At 42.6% G+C, this 19,829-nt stretch overlaps 1 protein-coding gene and 1 non-coding gene across 2 annotated transcripts in view; both read left to right on the top strand.

Moving 5' to 3' along the window:
- The window catches only part of GADL1 (glutamate decarboxylase like 1), a 169,837-nt gene that overhangs the window by 107,357 nt on the left and 42,651 nt on the right, over positions 1-19,829 (top strand). Inside the window, exon 14 of the mRNA XM_043595602.1 lies at positions 5,532-5,621. Coding sequence (XP_043451537.1) covers positions 5,532-5,621 — 90 coding nt within the window. The remainder of the gene's footprint in view (positions 1-5,531; positions 5,622-19,829) is intronic.
- Positions 3,079-3,185, top strand: LOC122492459. The gene has a single exon (XR_006299646.1). It is a non-coding gene; the product is annotated as a U6 spliceosomal RNA (small nuclear RNA).

The raw sequence follows: 19,829 nt of genomic DNA, 5'->3' as shown, positions 1-19,829 counted from the left end.
TCCTAATTATTCAACTTTTTGTTTTTCTCTTCCTGAGTTCTACATTAGGAAGAGTTATTTTGGCTCCATAGACTTTCCAGGGTGTAAAGGATCTTCAAGGACATCCAGTCAACTTCCTGCTGGAGGCAGGACACCTCTCTTGATGGTAACCAGTAGCCATAACAGGATGTGAACCTCTTCCTGAACACTTCCTGTGTCAGATAATTCACAGCTCAGTTCTCTTCCCCAGAGCTCTAATTATTCATATTCTATTATTTATTGACCCCTGCTATTAATATGTATCAAGTACGTGCAATTTATAGTTATCTTCTTATATTTTTTTTATTTAGATGACAGCACCCTTCTAATCGCAAAAATCTGATGCACATTGTTTACTCTTCATCTCATTGGACTTAGGTAGTGTTTTACACCATTATCTACTCCCTCTCTCTTGAAATTCTCTTCCTTCTTGGTTTCTTTGAATTTCTCTCCCAGTTTTTCTCCATTACCTGTAACTTTTTCTTCTCAGTCTCTATGTGGCAAAGGTCTCTTCATCTGGGTACCCCGTGAAATATTCTTTTCTGTTCTTCCATCTTAAGTTCTTCATTGTGTCCACTTACTCTCCCTGAAATGTTTAATCCATTTCTAGAACTTTGTTGTCAACAGCTTCAATAATGTATCCATCCTTGACTTGCCTCCTAAACTCTAGTCATTTGTACATTAGGTATGTTGTGAAATTTTCAGTTAGACTCCCACAGGCACCTCAAATCCAACATTTCTAAACCTGTAGGGTAGCCATTTTCTTTACCAAAATACTACATTCTTCTTTCAGTCATTAGAACTATGATCAGTCCATCTCTACATGGGAGCCACACTGTGGTCTTTCTAAAATGAAATCTCCTGAAATCAAAAGTCTCCCATGATTCCACATCTCTTCTAGAATCAAGCCAAAGCCCTCCAACATGGCAGATGAGGAAGCCCTTCATGAAATGGCTCTCATTTCCATGCCCATTTTCACCTCTCTTCAGTACACCCTGTCCTCTGTTCATTCCAAGTTCTTGCCATCCCCTTGAATACACGGGCTTCTACATGTGCACTATTCCTGTTGCCAGAAATGTTTTTTGTATTACGAGAAATTTCGTCTTTTGTAATGCTCGCTCCATTGCAGTTTAATTGCCTGTATCTAGCTCCATTACTCGTCACTGAGTTCCTAGAGATAAGCATATAGTGTAGTCATTTTTCTCATCTTAATGTCTGGTTCAGTATCTAGAACATAGAAAATTCTGTTAATTGAATTAGACGTTTCAGTTACCCTTCTTGGGGCAGGCTATAATTCTTTAACATTCCCCTGCAAATATTGTATGCAAAAATAGTGATGTGTCCCACCTAGTACAGATTTTAATGTGGCTGCTCATCCACTTGATGAGGACGTCTTGTTCTACCTATATAGCCCCAGATAATAGCCACTCTTCTAATAGAGTGCCTGGTGTATGGCCATATATAGTAGTAAATGTTGGAAATAATCTCTGTGCTATCTAACCAATTCTGTGAAGCAGACCATATGATCTCCATTTCATAGATTAGGAAGCTGAGATTAGAGTTCAACGCCTGTCCAAACAAAGAACTGGTGAAGTTGAGATCCAAACCATATCCATGTGACTCTAAAACCAAGGCTGTTTGTGCTACTCAGTGCTGCCTTTGAAATTTTTCAGTAGTCTAATCAGATATTTAAAATAAAAAAGCTTGAAGTCACTTGAAATCCACCATGGCCCCTTTCTCCATTCTATACTTGCACGATTATTTCATTCTATCTGCTAGAGTCTGCATTTCTACTTATTAAAATGCCTAGTGCTAGCTTTGCTTTTTATTATTATTATTGTGATCTAATGACACTGTAAGCAAAGGAGATGAATTTCTTTTGACATGACTCAGTTCTAGAGGATGCAAGCTACTACATCTTGGTGACCTTCGACTTATTTCCCCAAGGGGTCTCATGTCATTTGCTCAATAATAAAGTGCCTGCTTCATTTCTTAGAATATATCTATTTTTTTCTCTTTGAAAATCAGGGTAGAATGTATCCATCTTTCCTTTAGTGACATTTCTGTACTTCTCCATGAATTTTTAAAGGTTGTGACAATGTTTTTCACTGCTACATGTGTTTTTGTACCCTTCGCTCTCATTTGTCTGGTCTAGACACTTGGATTCCCTTTTTATGTCTTCTCAATTTTATGGTGTTAGAGTACATAGACTAAAGTGTTCCTAAGACACTCGAGAGGTCAGGCTTTCCTATATATAGGCAATGAAGTGCCATGTGAATGGTTCTACTCTGAAAATACTCATTACTGCTTTGCAGCCTCTTGAAGAAAGTCACATATCAAATACAAGCTAGAAAGGCAAAGAGACAGGAAAAACTCAAATGTGTTCCTCGTGAATATTCAAAAGGATATTTTTTCCAAATCTTAATAGTTTTGGAAATGATGACAGTAAAGGTATTCCACCAAATGGAGATCAAATATCTTCCAATCAAATGAACTGTCAAAAAGGCTTCACAAGTTTTCAAATGTCATAGCACTAAAAAACACCATTATAAAAGAGACTGGCCAAAAATCACAGGTATGTCACTTCTAAAATATTTAAACAGAGGGGTGCCTGGGTAGCTCAGTTGGTTGAGTGTCCGACTCTTGATTTCAGCTCGGGTCACGATCTCATCGTTAATGAGTTCGAGCCCCGCACCTCATCAGGCTCTGCGCTGACAGTGCAGAGCCTGCTTGGGATTCTCCCTCTCTTTCTGTCCCTCCCCTGCTTGCTCTCTCTCTCTCTCTCTCAAAATAAATACATAAATTAAAAAAAAATTAAAAATACATTGAAACAGAAACTTACTAAAGGAAGCAAATTTAAAAGGTAATTTAAAAGGTCTAAGTCCTAACGTATACAACATAGAGCAGATATGGGAGCAAGTAGAAACTACCACAAAATGATTTATAATGTCTCCGTGCAAATGAAAAGCAATAACTTAATGATGTATTAGTCAGGGTCCAATAAGAAGACAAAAACTGCACAGTAATTTGAAGTGGGAAAGTGCAGTCTAAAGAATTATTGTGCTTGCTTCAGCAGCCCATATACTGAAATGGGGACGAGACAGAGATGATGAGCATGGCCCCTGTGCAAGGATGACACACGAATCTGTGAGGCATTTCATATCAGAAGGAGAAGGAGGGGGGGAGGAGGAGAATTATTATTATTATTATTATTATTATTATTAACAGGGGATTGCCTCATCAGGGAAAGAGAGAACCCTAAAAAATAAAGAAATAGCAGAGGTAGAAAACATGCACCACTCTTAGAACCCGGGATACAGCACCCAAGCAAGAGGCTGTCCCTCCCAGGGCTGAGATTCAGTGGTAGTTGGAGGAGGCACAGAGTGCTAGAGAAAGCCTCTGGGCAGCACCTTGAAGCTCACTCAGGCTTCACAGGGGGGGCCTCGCTGGCAGCACTCCCCTGTGAGACCACCTGAGGGGGGTGTGTCAGAAAAAGCCATTTAGGGCCCCTACCAGTCTGCTGTGAAACCATCTGACGAGGTGGTGCCGGGGGGGAGTTGGCAGGGGGTCCACTTGTGGCTGGACACCAGCGCTGCTCAAAAACCCACACGTCCTGCGGGGGATCCATGAGGTTAGCACACCGGAACCGGAAGAGATACCTCTTCCTTCTCAGCGTCCCTCCAGCACCCTCTGCTGATAAAGTCTCAGACTGGACCAGATGGCAAGGAGAAATATTTATAGAGTCCACTTCCATTGTTATAGGGTGACAGACAAAGTGTGGATTTGAGCTGAGAAGCAGGAAATTATTTCTGGGAAAAAAAATCATCATTAATGTAAAAGACATGAATTCCTAGAACCCGATGACAGATGATAACTATATTTTCTTTTAATTTCTGATCAACTATAGTTACTTTATTTGAAAAGAGGTATTCACATTCAAGGGAGTAAAGAATTTTGAAGGACATTTCTTTCCTAGAGATACCAAATCAGTTATATCAGAAACCCAAGTATAAATTGTATGGATTTGTAAAGACTGTTGAAATATCATGATAAATGTTTGCAGAAACTGAGTTGAATTAAATAGTACTTCATTTTGAACTACTCTATATTTTGAAGATTTGTGGCTTTTTTTTTTTTTTTGGTCAAATCCAATAAGCATGTTACAAATTTCAAAGGTGAAAGGGCTTAGCTTGTTGAGCTGGGGATGTTTCTGGGCATTCACTTTTGATTTAAAATCCACTAGAATCCGAACTCTCTTTAACACTGGTCTTGATCTTAAGATATAAGATGATAGCAATTCCATCTTTCTGAAATACTTGCAAACTTCATCCTGATACTAGAGTATAACTCTGATGGTTACTGAGAACTGTTACAACATTGGCTATTGCCTACAAACCATGCTTGTGTGGAAAAATGGAAATCATTTCAAATACTGTCACTGCTAAGAGTCTGCTGGGCAGGTAGTCATGTCTTATAATCTTTCCTGAATATCTAATCTTCCCTGTGTATCTAATTTGTAAACCCCCAACATAACTTCCCACATCACCTGGTCACTGAATGCAAGTCTTGTGATGGCCATTGACATGTACTACGTTTTTGTCCTGTGAGGATGAAGTATGAAATGGAGAAGGTCTCGTCTATGTGACAAGAGCTAGACTAAAGCCTGTTCTGGCAGGTTATCCCATGTTTAACCAAAACCGATTACTGGAGATGATGATTTGGCTCTGGCCTCTCTAGTTCAGAGTTTCTCAGACATATACCACACACGACTTACTTCAGAATCACCTGAGATGCTTTGTAAAATACCAATTCTCCAGCCTTTTCTATGCTGGACTAAATCAGACGCCGGGCATTCTGAGCACAGGGACTGAGAATCTCTGTTTTGAAAAAGGCCGACTCCTATCCTTAAGGTACCTGGGACTGGCACTGATACTCGAGAGCCACGAGTCAAGATGATGCTCTTTTTCTCAAAGCGGTATAGGCAAGGGTCACAGCAGGGCTGGTTAAGTGAGGTCCAGGTATGTCCTATGTCATAAACTCATAGGTAACTGGGGATTTTGCATCCGTCAGGTTTAGCAGGTAATGGAAGACAGCTTTACCTTAAATAGCTCTACCTTAAATAGAGAAGGAATTATTAGAAGGGTATGGTGGTATAAGAAATAAGTTGAGGATCAGAGTTGAAGAGGGAGGGACCAGGGCATCTCTGGGCACATGAGTGTCAGGTGCTAACTGATGATCAGAGCTTGGTTGGAGCAGCTTCAAACTTTATTATGTTTTTTCCCAGTTTTGTGCTCATCCCTTACCTGGAGGAAAGAGCACCCTCTTTTTCTTCTCAGTTGGGTGCACCCAACTGAGAAGAAAATCTCCCAACAGGCTGTTATCAGAAGTGAGGCAGAATGATTTGATATCAACATAATACACACACGACAACTCTTAGAAGAAGTAACTAAGCTTAATTACAGTATAAGATTAATTTTAAGTTAAAATAACTTTCAAATTTTTTAAACCCCCAGCCTGAATATGCCAATATTTGCTTTTGGTACATTCCGCCGAGCCTTCGAGAGATGGAAGAAGGACCTGAGTTCTGGGAAAAACTTAATGTGGTAAGTAATACGTAAAATTGCATTTCTCCTTTTGATGAAATGATTCAATGCCCATTGTCTGTTGATCCTATAAATAATTCTGTGCTTGTAAGACCTCCTGAAGATGTAGAGAAGTAGCTCCTGGTATATTACAAGCTAATGACATACCAAACAGTATAAATGTTGTTTACGCTTAACAAATTAACATACCTGACCTACACACAAACTCGAAATAAAGTGGTGTTTGCAAGATCGTTCTAAGATTTATGAAAAGTTCTCACTCACAGTGTATTTCTGAAAGTATGATCTGATAACAGAACACAAGGTAAAATCGTATGATGAATGGCTTCTTTCCTCCATCTCTGCCAGCACATGTCTGTGTTGGCGTCACCTCTCTTGGAGATAATGTTAAAAGTCTAAATCCGGTACCCTTTGTGAGTGTGAAACCTTCTGTTCTTTCCACCAACAAAAGCATCTTATGCCCAAGGGGCTTGTGTGATAAAAAATGAAGAGATGCCAGCAGTGGGTTTCAACTGATCATAGAACAAAATGTGCTTGAAAGTGTCTCCACACAGTTGGTGAGGGCTGACAGTCCTGAGTGAGAAGAAGCCCCCGGGCTCTAGAGAGAGACTCCTTGTGTCTCACCTGCCCCTCTCCTAGCATGGTCCTGCCGGTTAAATTCCTGCCTCCAAATTAGATTTTGAAGAACAGGGAAGTCCTGAGTCAACACTACTTGCTCCCCCTCCCGTGCTGCATAGACATCATGTATAGGGATGTGAACCAATGAGTTGCCCCGAGGCCATGACAGATAGAATAGAGTTCACAACGGGTTGCAACCATCGAGGTTGGGTAATTTGGGTGATGGTCTACCCCTGGGATCTTCTCCCTCAAGCTCAGCTACCTCCATGACCCTGGTTAGTAAAACTGCCGACTTGCAAACCCCTCCCTACCTTCAGTGGGAAAATCGGTGTTACTATTAATAGCTTTTATAGGCTATAGCGCTTCTTCTTCCCAGTCAGGCAAGCAACAAACCTTTATGGAGCACTTGCTGTGCCGTGCACTGGAGATACAAATATCAAAAAGACTTGGTTCCTGCCTTTGAGAAGTTCGGAAGTGGGGAGACAAATGAGGAAAGAGATGATCGCAAGGTAACTAGTGAGGACCCGGATGGAGATAAACCCTGTTTGCACTGAGAGCAGAGAGAGAGGATATCTTCCTCACTGGATGACGCTAGAGCTAAGTCTTGAACAATCAGTAGAAGCCAGTTAGGGGACGGTTGTAAAGAAGCAGGTTCCAGGAAGAATCACAGCATGATGATCCAGAGACTTAAGAAGAAAAGGTGGGATTCAAGGATGACAGAGGTGCAAAGGGGCAGTCTTGGGGTACTTGTCTTTCATGACAAGGAGCTTGGAACTTGTGGCTAATGAAGAAGAGGGAGGGCCATGGCCTTTAAGCCATAACCACAGATAACCCTACCTACAGCATCTCCTCTTAGCTGCAAGTTATTCTCTGGTTTTTTTCATGGCTCATTAAACCTCCTACACTGTAGCATAATATGTACCTGATACATACATATTCTACCCCTTGTCAAACCTGAGATCAGGCAGTAGAGATGGGGAGAGAGGGGTGATGTTCTCTGTGCCTTTGCCTAGAAAAGCCCCGCCCTTAACCATTTCAGGCCGTTCACATAGTCCTTGGGCTTTGTCTTGCATTTTTGTCACACAAGGCAAATAGAAGAGTGCTAAAGAACGCATTTCAGATGCTAAGTAACCCATACAAGGAAAAGAGAACTGGACAATGTGGGAATTTAATAGTGAGGTTTCTAGGGACATTTTCTACTTTGATGGAATACAACTGACACTTCTTGGTGGTGTGGGGGAATAATTGCTCAGGGTTGAGAAAGATGTCGTTACCGTTTTCCTCACTTTTCCATTGTTAAGCAAAGCAACCAAGGATGTGATATTTGTGTTTTGCTGACTCATGACAGTTCAAGACACGGATCAGGAAAACTAAATAGCCCCATTATATTTGGGGATATTGTTGACTCACTCTTCCTTTATTTAAAGCAACAATCAGGGGCGCCTGGGTGGCGCAGTCGGTTAAGCGTCCGACTTCAGCCAGGTCACGATCTCGCGGTCCGTGAGTTCGAGCCCCGCGTCGGGCTCTGGGCTGATGGCTCAGAGCCTGGAGCCTGTTTCCGATTCTGTGTCTCCCTCTCTCTCTGCCCCTCCCCCGTTCATGCTCTGTCTCTCTCTGTCCCAAAAATAAATAAACGTTGAAAAAATAAAAAATAAAAAATAAATAAATAAAGCAACAATCATATTACCTATTCTCAAAAACAGTTGAAATCAAGAATGGATATACATGCTAAAGTCAGATAATCAGCATGTAATATACTTTTAATCTTAACTGGAAATTGAATATTAATTGGGACATTCTTTTCTATACCTAGTATTTTGTAGCGCTGATTCTCTTATGGTTAATATCTATGATTCTCTATTCCTTCATTTTGCAGTGTTTTTTTTTCTATTTAGTACCATGGTTTTCTTGCCCAGTCTAATAGCATACTATTTTAATTGGTAGGGTTGCTTCTGGTTAGTAAATGTGACTAGTGCTGACACATAATCATTGGTTCACAGGTTCTTAGTTTCCTTTTATTGTCTCTCTTTGTGTGGGTGTGCATGGATTTGGCAAGGAAGGGACACACACACACACACACACACACACACATATATATATGCACACTTGATCTTTGTAGTTTTCTGCTTCCTGTAGTATGAGAATGCAAGTATGTGATTTATAACCTGAAGTGTACTTGAAGCACACTTAAAATTTATTTGGGGGTTTATCTTGGATGCAGAATCACAAACAAATAAATAAGCCGAATCAGGCTTTGCCCCTCCAGTTCAGGCTATTGTCAGGTTGAGCTGTCAGATCACGGAGTCAGTGGTGTGATAAGTCTTTCCTTTGGCAGCAGGAGCGGGAGAGGGATTACTTGGTGATGAATCGGGAGTTTCAGAGCATGTAAGCGTGTGTCTGTGTGTGTGCTCGCAAATGTGTGTGCGTGTGTGTGAGGCTACTTTTGAGGACTCAGTCACTCTGTAGTCACTCTGACACCATATTCAATCACTGAGTTCTAGTCACTTCCTTTTTAAGATGGCTTCTGGAAAATGTTCTTCTTTCTGATGCTTGCAGGCATTGTGATATTGTAGGTGTGCGTTATTTCCCTGCCCAGATTGCGTTTGCCTCCTTTAGGGTCTCTTTGTCTCTTGCCATCTCTTTTCCCCATTTGTTTTCTTGGCTCTCTGCAGATCCATACCTCCAGCTCTGTGTCATCATGTTGCTCTCCTGCCGGAAGCCTCTAATGGCTTCCTGTGCTTTGCAGTAGCAATATTCACCCCTAGAGACCCAATGACCCCTGCTTATAATAAATATTGTCAATGTCCCCTTTGCTCTCCTAAAATGAGACCAATACCGACACCTGACTTGGTAAAAGGTAACACGAGACCTTGCGTGTAACGTGAAGGAGAGCTAATCTTCATAATACAGATACGTATTTCACTACAACATGCGTGACTAGTGCGTGACTGCACTAGAAGACAGGAGGAAGTGAGTGGTACAATTCTCACACATGCTCTTAGAATCACAGTGATTGTAAGCCATATACAAATGCAGACTTTTGTACGTAGGTGACGTTGCTGATGCAAATAGCAGGTGTGGTGTGGTATTAGTGAAATAATTTTCCAAAAACGGTGCACAACTCTTAGTAAAGCTTTGAAGAAAACCTGTTTCCCTTGATTTACCCGAGTAATAAAAAAAACTTAGCCTTTCTTAAAAATGGGCACAGAATCTTTTGCATTTGTATGTAAAACAGAGTTAGGGTATGGGCTTGGAGCCTTGTAACCGGGCTTCTCACCTGCTGCATTTCCGGGAGGACGTTTGAAAGTTGGGCAGGACACAGGACAGTGTTCCTTATTGCTCAGGACCGCTCTACACATTGTAGAGCTAGCAGCCTCTCTGGCCCTCACTAAACACCAGTAGAAGTCTCCACCCATCTTGAAAACCAAAACATCTGCCCAGATTTCCAAAACCTTCCCTAGAAGTATACTGCCATTCCCTTGAGAGTGACTGGTCCATAGGATAAAATCTAGTCCATTCTGCTTGGCATCCAAAGGCCTTCATGTCCAAACTTCAAGTATTAAAACAAGAAATGTAAAAGAATCTAAGTATTCAACTATAGGGAATTGGTTAAATTTTAGTACCTAATTTATATGCAAATGTCTAGTATATAGACACTTAAAATTCTGTTCCAAAATAACATATTCATAATTTATTATTAACTGAAAAAAATGAGTTATACAAACAGCCACTATAGTATAATATCAATTTTGAAAAACCATGTGTTTATTATGTATATATACATAGATACTTATATGCGTACAAAATGTTGTATATATGGTTAGATAAGGGGAAGATAACAGGCACCAAAATATTTTAGAGATATTTATAGGTGTTTTTTTTTCTCTTTAGTATTCCTCTGAAATGTCTTAATTTTCTCCATTAACATATAATTTTTGTGAAAATCATAATAAGAGTGGGGCCCTTGGGTGGCTCAGTCGGTTAGGCATCCAACTCTTGATTTTGGCTCAGGTCATGATCTGACCGTTAGGCTAGTGAGATCGAGCCCCACGTCAGGCTCTGCACTGGCAGTGTGGAGCCTGCTTGGGATTCTCTCTCTCCCTCTCTCTCTGCCCCCTCCTCTGCGATCTCTTTCAAAAATAAATAAACATGAAAAAAATTTTAAAAAAATCATAATAAGAGACAATAATAATAACCCTAAGTATAGAGTAATTGACCTAGTGAAGCCATCGGGTTCCTTGCTTGCTTACCTACACAAAGGCTATCTAGGAATTGACCGCAATCTACTAACAGTTAAAAACATCGAAAATAAACTGAGCATTCATTCACCCCAATATGTTTTTATTCTTTTAAAATCATCTACATGTATTACTTTTAAATATAGTATGCACATTTAAAAATACACATCATCATTTTTAAGGATGAATTTTAAATTTTAAATTATGAAGAGATGTTCTAATCTCTTCTCCTTACATCACAGGGGATTGTCTTGTTTGGAGAGCATGATTATACAATATTCAGTCAATTAGTTTGCAAACTATTTTCTCTCGTGACTTGTTCCCAGATGTAGTATGTCATTTGTCTTCCCTTCCCATCTCTATCTCTGTCCTTACTAAGACACCCACACCATCTGCACTGATTTTAAGTTCAGGGGCATTGCCCGTGGTCTCAGTTGAGTTCTTCGAAAGGCTTTCCAGGGCTCCCCAGGAGCTTCCAGCATCGTAGCAGAGTTATACTCTGCTCTCTAAAACGACTGCCTAAAATAAGTTTATGTCTGTTTGTTTCTTCGGAAGCTTCACCCTAGTGATCAGATGTGGAGGGCAAGGGAGTTGGGCAAGGCTGCAGAAGCCCGAGACCCAGAGAATGTAATTGAAAATCCCGTCAGTTTGCTTTGCCTCATCATTACTCAATGTTCTAATGCAGATTTCCTCTTTGGTCAACATTTCATAAATAATTCTGCATCGCGCCAGCCAAATTTACATTCTTAAAAGTAATTAACAAGTTGTCTTTTTGTACTCAGGCATGGTCATTTCAACCTTTATTTTTGTTTGCTGACCTGCAGATTTGTGACTAATGTTAGTCATTTATTACCGGCTCCTTTCTCCTCAACAGTAGAAGAGAAATAAATCTTTTAGAACCTATTTGATGGGTGTGTTGTTTTATTGCTTATTTGGTGATACCACTTGATATGATATTCCAGATATCTTTAGAGGGAATCGAGTATTCTCCCTGGCAGGTTTCTGATGAACAACACTTGAAGGAACTGCATAGTCTGGGTGGGGTGATGTGTTTCCATGGAAGCCTCACAGTGAGACACCCCAAAGGCCACTTCCTAGGTGGGCAGGCAGGGCTTCAGGCACCCCCCTGGGTGTGCTGCATTTAATTCCTGTGTGTGTGTGTGTGTGTGTGTGTGTGTGTGTGTTCATGTATGTATGCATGTAAGAGTTTGTATACGTTTTGAGAGCTTCTGTATATTTTTGAGGATGCTGATACTAATTTTCTTTCCATCACCATCTATGACATTGGTATATCCAATCACTCGTTTTTAGATCATGAACTAAAAACACCCATTTCTTTAAAGATGCAACAGTGTTTTGTTTTTAATGTTCAGGATGAGTTTCTATTTTAACAATGGGATACAGAATTTACAATATATTCTTCAAAACTCCTGTTTCCTAGTGGGTATAACTCATCTTAAAGCTGCGCTTTGTTTACAATTTATATTTAAGGAGAATCTAATATAGACGTGCCCTTTAAGTGAAGTATTTCTCAATGTGACTTGAGAGACTCTCTTTCTGATAGTGGCTGGGGTGTGGATTTTGGAAAAGCTTAACTCATGAATTTCCTATGTCTTGTAGATAATGTATTCTCTTTCCCTAAACTATTAAGACCCGAGATACAATCCTGCCCTATGTATTCTCTCAGGTGGAGCTGTTTTATCTACAGTTTGTCAGATGCCCTACTAGCTGAAGTCAGATTGTTCTTGGTCATTCTGAGTTAAGGGTCAGGGCACCACAAAGTGGTGGTTAAGGGTTAGGGCATCACAAGGAGCCGCGTAGATATGTTCCGGGTAAGCATGGCCTTCTTCAGAAATCAGCTGGTGAGGGTGGGGTGTCCCTTTTTATTTATTTTGAGAGAGAAAGCATGAGCAGGGGAGAAGCAGATTGAGGGAGAGAGAGAGAATCCAAAGCAGGCTCTACACTATTAGCGTGGAACCCGATGCGGGGCTTGACCTCACGAACTGTGAGATCATGACCCGAGCCGAAACCAAGAGTCGGACGCTTAACCGACTGAGCCACCCAGGCGCCCTCCAGCAAAAGATTCGAACAACATTCCTGTTGGATATTCTTGTGCAACAGGGGAGTTCACAGTGAGTTCTCCTTCGGAACACACAGAATTGTTGTGTTATTAATTTATATTAACTTATATTGCATTTAGATCTTGTGGACTTAAAACATTATTTTCAGACCCATCCAGAGGATTTTTCATGGATAGTAACCTGAGCTCCCCGGGAAAGCCAGACAAGTGCAGAAGACCTCATTAGAAAATTATTTTTTCTTTCCTTTTATTTTTTTGTCCAGAGTTTAGCAGGTTCCCCTCTTGTTTCTGTTGGACTCTTCTCATTTACCGTGGAAAAAGCTCTGAGCTTGGACTGTCTGTTGAAAATTAAAATTGAGCAAAATCAAGCTGGGCGTCTCTGCAGGCTGAGGCTGAGCTCATGGGCTGAGGTCAGGACAAAGATGGGTTCTGAGTGGGGAACATGCGTGTGTGTGGCCTCCTGTAGCCTGTTCACACCAGTGTATGCCTGCTCACTGGGACTGGCTGATCCACTGGGCACTCTTTTGTTTTGTTTTGTTTTTTTTAAATGTTTATTTTTGAGAAGGGGCAGAGAGGCAGAGAGAGGGAGACACAGAATCCGAAGCAGGCTCCAGGCTCCAAGCTGTCAGCCCAGAGCCTGTTGCAGGGCTCGAACTCACGAATTGCGAGATCATGACCTGAGCCCAAGTTGGACGCTCAACCGACTGAGCCACCCAGGCGCCCCTCCACTGGGCACTCTCAATAGCAGTGATGGAAACTGAGGCCCACCAGTGGAGCTAAAGCTGCATTTCCACAAGTATCTCTTTGTACCTTGGGTTTGCTGTTCCTCACACAAGCATGGGTATTCTGTGCTGTATGCCAGGGCTACCCCTGGCCTCATCTGTCCCAATTGCATAGGAACCAAGTCGGTACCTGAAATATGCCAGTGTCTTTAGTCTGTGCTCAAATCTTAAGGCCGTCTGAAATAATTCTGAATTTCCAGATAAATCAGTGTGAGCAGTGAGGAAAGGCAGACGCTTAGTCTTAATCAGTCTGGAGCACAATCCTGTATCCTGAGTATGATTGTATTTAGTTTACTCAGAGGTTAAAGCTCAAATGCTTATAGAAGCTAGACAGGTAGCATAAATAAGGGAGGCGGACTGGGCATAATACTCTAGGGCGTGGTGGGGACTGTGATAAAGCAGAGAAGGGCGGCCTCAGCTAAGGGAGCAGCCCCTACTCCGCAAATAATGGCGGCTGCCATGCAGGAACACAGGGCTGTGTCCCAGGCCTTATTTTTCTTTCTTTCTTTTCTTTTTTTTTTTAAATATAATTTATTGACAAACTGGTTTCCATACAACGCTCAGTGCCAGGTCTTATTTTTCAAGAGATGCTACATATACAGGTGCTGACGTGAACTATCCTTTGCTCTTGATATTTGTAATGTTGGCCAATGACTTAAAAATTTCCAACGTACCTTTGTCAGTGGGATCTGGCCTTCTGGCTTTTAGTTTGCAACTCTTCCCTAAGTTCACCAGGTCTTAATGACCTGTTTCTGTGCATGAGACACTGGGAGCTCCTTGGAGGGGGGGGACATATCCCTTCTTTGTGTTGGTTCCTCCATGGCACCTACCATGATGGTGAATCCTCAACCCACCGTCGGCTACGAGGGCTGCCCGAGTGCTGTGTCATCTACCAGAAAAAGAACACGCACGGTCACGTGATGTCAGACTTGTAAACACGGGGGTTTTAAAAATGGTAACCTTGAGGCAAATGTGGCAGCACACTTAGGGTATATGGGTGGCTTCTGTTCTTGTGTTCTTCTCCTTTCCTGATCCTGAGAAAGGCGTAGCACCCCTGGGGTCCATGCCTCCTTTGAGGCTTGCGTAGCCCTGATGGTATCTGTCTTCCTAGGTTTTCTGAAAGCCTCAGCTGGCCAGTGAACCCCTAGAGGAAGGCAAGAAGTTTAGAGGCAGAGATGCAGGCCTAGGAGAGCAAGGGGCTAAAAGGAGGGGTGGTGGGGGCATCCCCAGATAGGGATGACTCCCGGCTCCCCTCTGTAAGCATCCTAAGGTGGTGTGTGCGTGTGTGTGTGTGTGTGTGTGTGTGTTCATTCCAGATGTTGGAATGTCTGCTCATTTCTAACAGGGAAGGAAATGGCCCTGCCACAGCGTATCAGGGGATCACGTTGGTTTGGGTCGTAAGCATTTCATGTACTGGACCAGTCACCTAAGTGCTAACACTGAACCTCCGAGGGACCTCTGGGGGCTGTGGGAGCCATAATCATGACGGAGGCTGACTTTTAATCAGGCTTGTAGGATCTCCACTTGAGGCTGGATTTAATTTTATTCAAAGGATGTAAAGTACTGTGACATTTCATGCACACCTGAGTTTCTGGAGCAAAATTCATACCCACAACACAACCATTAAAGAAATTGCTCCGGACCCAATGCAGTATTTATGGTTGCAAAACAAAGAATGGACCCAGAGCTGAAAGGAAAAAAAAAAAAAAAATTTTTTTTCCCCCCCGGAAGATCCTTAAACTCCCTTTGCCAGACCAGACCTGCCCCCTGGTGGCATTTTTGCTCATTTTTTCCTTTACTAGCTGGGAAGTGCCACAGTAGCCCCTGACTGAAGCAATGCGTTTAACAAGAAGGTACAGGATTTTTCAGCCTCCGTGGTGTCAGGGCTCCCGGAGTCTGCCAAACCCAGAAAGGCTCACCTGAAGAAGAAATTCTAGAAGGATCAAATTGATCCTTGTCTTCACTTCAAACGTGTTTCTGTTGGTCTCTCTTCACCTCGACTCCAGAGGAAGGACTTGCCTATTTGCACAGCAGACTCCTGCCTGTTTACCTTTGGGTTCTGCTTCTGGGGCGTCATCCCAGACAGTCTCTCTTCCCCGCGGCGTCCCTTCTGCTCCACCCCCTTCTCTCCCTTCTCGTTCTCTCTCCTCATATTCGCATCCTTTCTTTTTCTCTATTGTATTGCTGCCCTCCATCAATACACACGTCCAGGCTCTGACAGCCTTGGAGGAAATCATTCTATGATTTGCTTTTAGCAAATTGCTTCCCTTCAAATTACTTCCTGTCTCTTTCTCCATCCCTTTGGACTGAATTGCTGAGAAGAAAAACTTAAAGTGTCTTAGCCCATGGAACACCCTGTGTCATAGCTTATGAAACCATCCCCGCGATTTTGGGCATTCAGCTTGCCTCCAGCGCGTTGCCGTTGTAAATGATAATGGATGACCACGTCTGTGCTCATACTGCCCGCTTTTGCTTTCATTATGTCCAGAAGATAAAGTGCCCCGTATGTAATTGCTGATTATGAAAATCAATGTGGTTTTGAGCCAGACTCTGGCTGTGTGTTGTGATACTGACTTTTAAGAAGGTTGTAACCACTTACAATGCCACCAGCAAGGAATGCGTTCCCAGGCACAATCCAACTATGGCAACATTGGATGCTGCCGATTGGGGGGGGGGGGGGGGGGGATGGAAATTCTACTCAGAGAAGGTGAGAAATCCTATCTCACATTTGCTGTACCTGTTATTGTATTAATTGTTGGTGGGCTGAACCATTTTCTGGTTTTTTTTCTTCACCGATTATGCTTCCCTGTGTGTTTGTTGTTTTTTTCTCCCATATTTTCCATATTTTGAGGTCTGATGTTTTCCTTATGAATTTGAATAAGAACATATATAGTGTGAGTTTAAGGCCCTCTTTGTCAGATAGCATGCAAATATTGTTCTCAGTATAATGTCCTTTTTATTTTAGTCTTGCTGTTTTTTCATTGTACAGAAGTTTTAAATTTTTTATGTATTCAAATCTGTCAGTCTTTTCCTTCATGATTTATTCCACTGCTTCAAAGCTGAAGTTACTGTCTTTCACAAATCTGATAAATATTCTATCCCATCTCCTGCCGGTTTTTCTGTCATTCAACTTTTTTTGCATTTAACTCCTTAATCCAGGTGGAGGTTATTTTTGTATATTGTGTAAATTATGAATCTAACTTGGAAAGTTCCCCAAATGGTTATCTACTTATTACAGTTTGACTTACTAAGTAATTCTTCTTACCATTTTTCATTACAGAAGCTTGTGTTATCAAGGGTTACATTTTTAAAAACACTTCCTTCTATTTCTGGATTTTCCAATCTGTTGTATTGATCTGTGTTTCTGTTTTTGAGCCAGGGACAAAGGTTTTAGGTGGCATTGCTTCCTAATGGGCACCCAGAGCTGCTAAAACTCCATCCTTCTGGTTCTTGTTTAAAACCGCATTCTTCAGGGGCCCCTGGGTGCCTCAGTCGGTGAAGCGTCCGGCTCTTTGCTTAGGTTCAAGTCATGATCTCACCGTTCGTGAGTGTGAGTCCCCTGTTGGGCTCTGCACCTGCTTGACATTCTTTGTCTCCTTCTCTCTCTCTCTGCCCCTCCCCTACTCTCTCTATCTTAAACATAAACATTTAAAACATAGCATTCTTGAATGCTGTGTTTTAAATGTTTTCATATGGGTTAAGCATCTGACTCTTGGTTTTGGCTCAGGTGACCATCTAACTGGTTGTGGGTTTGAGCCCCATATCAGGCTCTGCACTGTCAGTGCAGAATCTGCTTGGGAGCCCCTCTCTCTCTCTCTCTCTCTCTCTCTCTCTCCCTCTCCCCCCACCCCTTCTTTCTGCCCTTCACATCTCTCTCTCTCTCAAAATAAATAAATAAACATAAAAAAGGCGGGGGACACCTGGGTGGCTCAGTCTCAGTAGGCTCAATGTTTTCATACGTATTTCAGAACTCTTTTTTAGTAAAAAAAAAAAAAAGACAGCTCATTAGGTTTTTTATTGGAGTTTATATCACTAGATCTGGAGCTAAATAAATAACGCCTTTGTTGCTCACTGGCCGTGTAACCACGGACAACTTACTTAAGGTCCCTTTACCTCTTATTTTCCATCGATGGCATGGGGATGATAAAAATATCCACCTTAAAGGATTTTGACAGGGATTGAATGGCATGACTCGGGTACAGTCTGGCACAGAGTAAGTGCTTATTGAACATTACTTTTCATTATTAATCCTGTTACCCCATGTTTGAAGTATGAGCCTCGAATGTCTTCTTCGTGCCTTTCTGTTTGCCCCTTTCCAAATTGCCGTCTACACTCTTATCATAATAAACTTTCTAAAATACAACTCTGATCGTCATGTCGCTCCTTCGTGCTTTCTTTGTTCCGGAGGGAGAGGGTCCATAATCATTCGGGGACCGCAGTGATCCAATCTGTTTCAGCCTCCTTGCATGGTCCCCGGCTCATCCTCCTCATGTACCCTGCTCTCCAGCCAACTGGACCACCTGCTCCTGTGTTCACTTGGGAAGCCGGCCTATATCACTGTCGCTAAGCACATGGGCTCAGCACTCAAAAGCTCAGGTTCAAACCTGGCTTCATCATTCTTTGCGTGTACCTTCTGGTAGAGGACATTGCCACCCCATGCCTCAGTTTCCTCATCTATAAAATCACACTGATAATGATAGGTTATGGCTTTGTGTAGATTAAATGAGATAGTGCATGCAAGCCATTCTCACCGTGCTGAGTAGGACCGGCTACCTCATTTGCAGAGCCCAGTGCAAAATGAAAATATGAGCCCCCCCCCCCCGACTTTTTTTTTTCCAGAAATTGTCAAGAATTTCAAGACCGTGACACTGGGGAATTAAACAAAGTATGAGGCCCTTCTCTAGTCTGGGGTACCAGGTGACTGCACGGGCCACAGAGCTTTGAAGCCAGCCCCAGTCCACAGTATTTGATGATGGCAGGGAATGTTAGCATTCTGATCGCCTTGTGTTTTCTCAAGCTGCTCCCTCTGTCCCTGGTGTCTTGTTCCTATGCCCTCACGCCTCCCCACCCCCCGCCCCGTGGCTTACTTTATGTGCAGTCTCCTCCCTGAAGCCCCCGAGATACACACTTGTTTCCTCCTTTTTTTTTTAAATTTTTTTTTTAATGTTTATTTATTTTTGAGACAGGGAGAGACAGAGCATGAACAGGGGAGGGTCAGAGAGAGAGGGAGACACAGAATCTGAAGCAGGCTCCAGGCTCTGAGCGGTCAGCCCAGAGCCCGACGCGGGGCTGGAACTCATGGACCGTGAGATCATGACCTGAGCCGAAGTTGGAGGCTCAACCAACTGAGCCACCCAGGGGCCCCTTGTTTCCTCCTCTGAGAGACTGTGGCTGTGATCTAGTCTTGTGTAGGCCACTTGTAGCCTTCAGCCTGGTACACGGGGAAATTTTGTGCATGACTCCCTCTTAAGATCAGGCTGTCGGCCCCCCAGCTGGCACTGGAAGCATTTCCTGGCACTCGAGTGTAAGTACCCTTCCCAAACACGCGGACGATGCTTGGCTATACTATCTCGGCAGTGACTCCCAGATAGAAACCTTTTCGGGGGTTGGAGGTGGTGGTGGTAAGCTTGGGAAGAGAGGAGCAGGCCATGAGAAGTTACCCGCAGGGGGGAATGGCTGATGAACTTTAACATGGGGATGACGCATCGAAACCTTCCATCAGGGGCGCCGCCTGGGCGGCTCAGGCGGTTAAACGTCTGACGTCCGCTCAGGTCATGATCTCACGGTTTGTGGCTTCAAACCCAGCTCGGAGCCTGGAGCCTGCTTCAGGTTCTGTGTCTCCCTCTGTCTCTCTGCCCCTCCCCGCCTCGCTCTCTGTCGGTCTGTGTCTCTGTGTCTCTCTCAAAAATAAAAATAAAACATAAAAAAAAAAAAGAAACCCTCTGTTATCAACTAAGATTTCCTCATTTGTTTTTAATTTTTAAAAGCAAATTTAATGTTTACTTAAGGCCTGGCAAGTAGAGAGCCCGGTGCAAAATAACAACGATAAGCCTCTTATTCCAAAATTATCAAGAATTCTAATGTGGTGACAGCACAATATGAAACCAAGCATGAGGCTCTTCTAAGCGCAGGGCCCCGTACAGCTGTGTAGGTTGCACACCCATCAAGCCAGCTCTGGTACTGTACTGAGTGTCAATAACGGGAGTGATTGTTTATATTCTTATTGCTTTGCATTTTTCTCACATGGCTACTATCACAGGGGGAGATGCACAATAAATGTTTGCTGAATGAACGGATCAGTGAATAAAGGCATGGACTAACGTGTCACCCTTTGGAGTGACTTATTTCTATGCTTACAGCGGTTTGCTAGAGACATAGTTATTCTCACCTTCTTTGCCCATCGGTGAGCCCCTAGAGGATTTTAAAACATCAACTGCGTTTCCAGAGACTGTGATTGGGCTTTGTCTGGAGTCATGTCCTGGGAGCATCT

Source organism: Prionailurus bengalensis, chromosome C2 (genome assembly GCF_016509475.1).
Source record: "Prionailurus bengalensis isolate Pbe53 chromosome C2, Fcat_Pben_1.1_paternal_pri, whole genome shotgun sequence".
NCBI lineage: Eukaryota > Metazoa > Chordata > Mammalia > Carnivora > Felidae > Prionailurus > Prionailurus bengalensis.
This window is presented reverse-complemented; position numbering and strand designations above follow the sequence as displayed.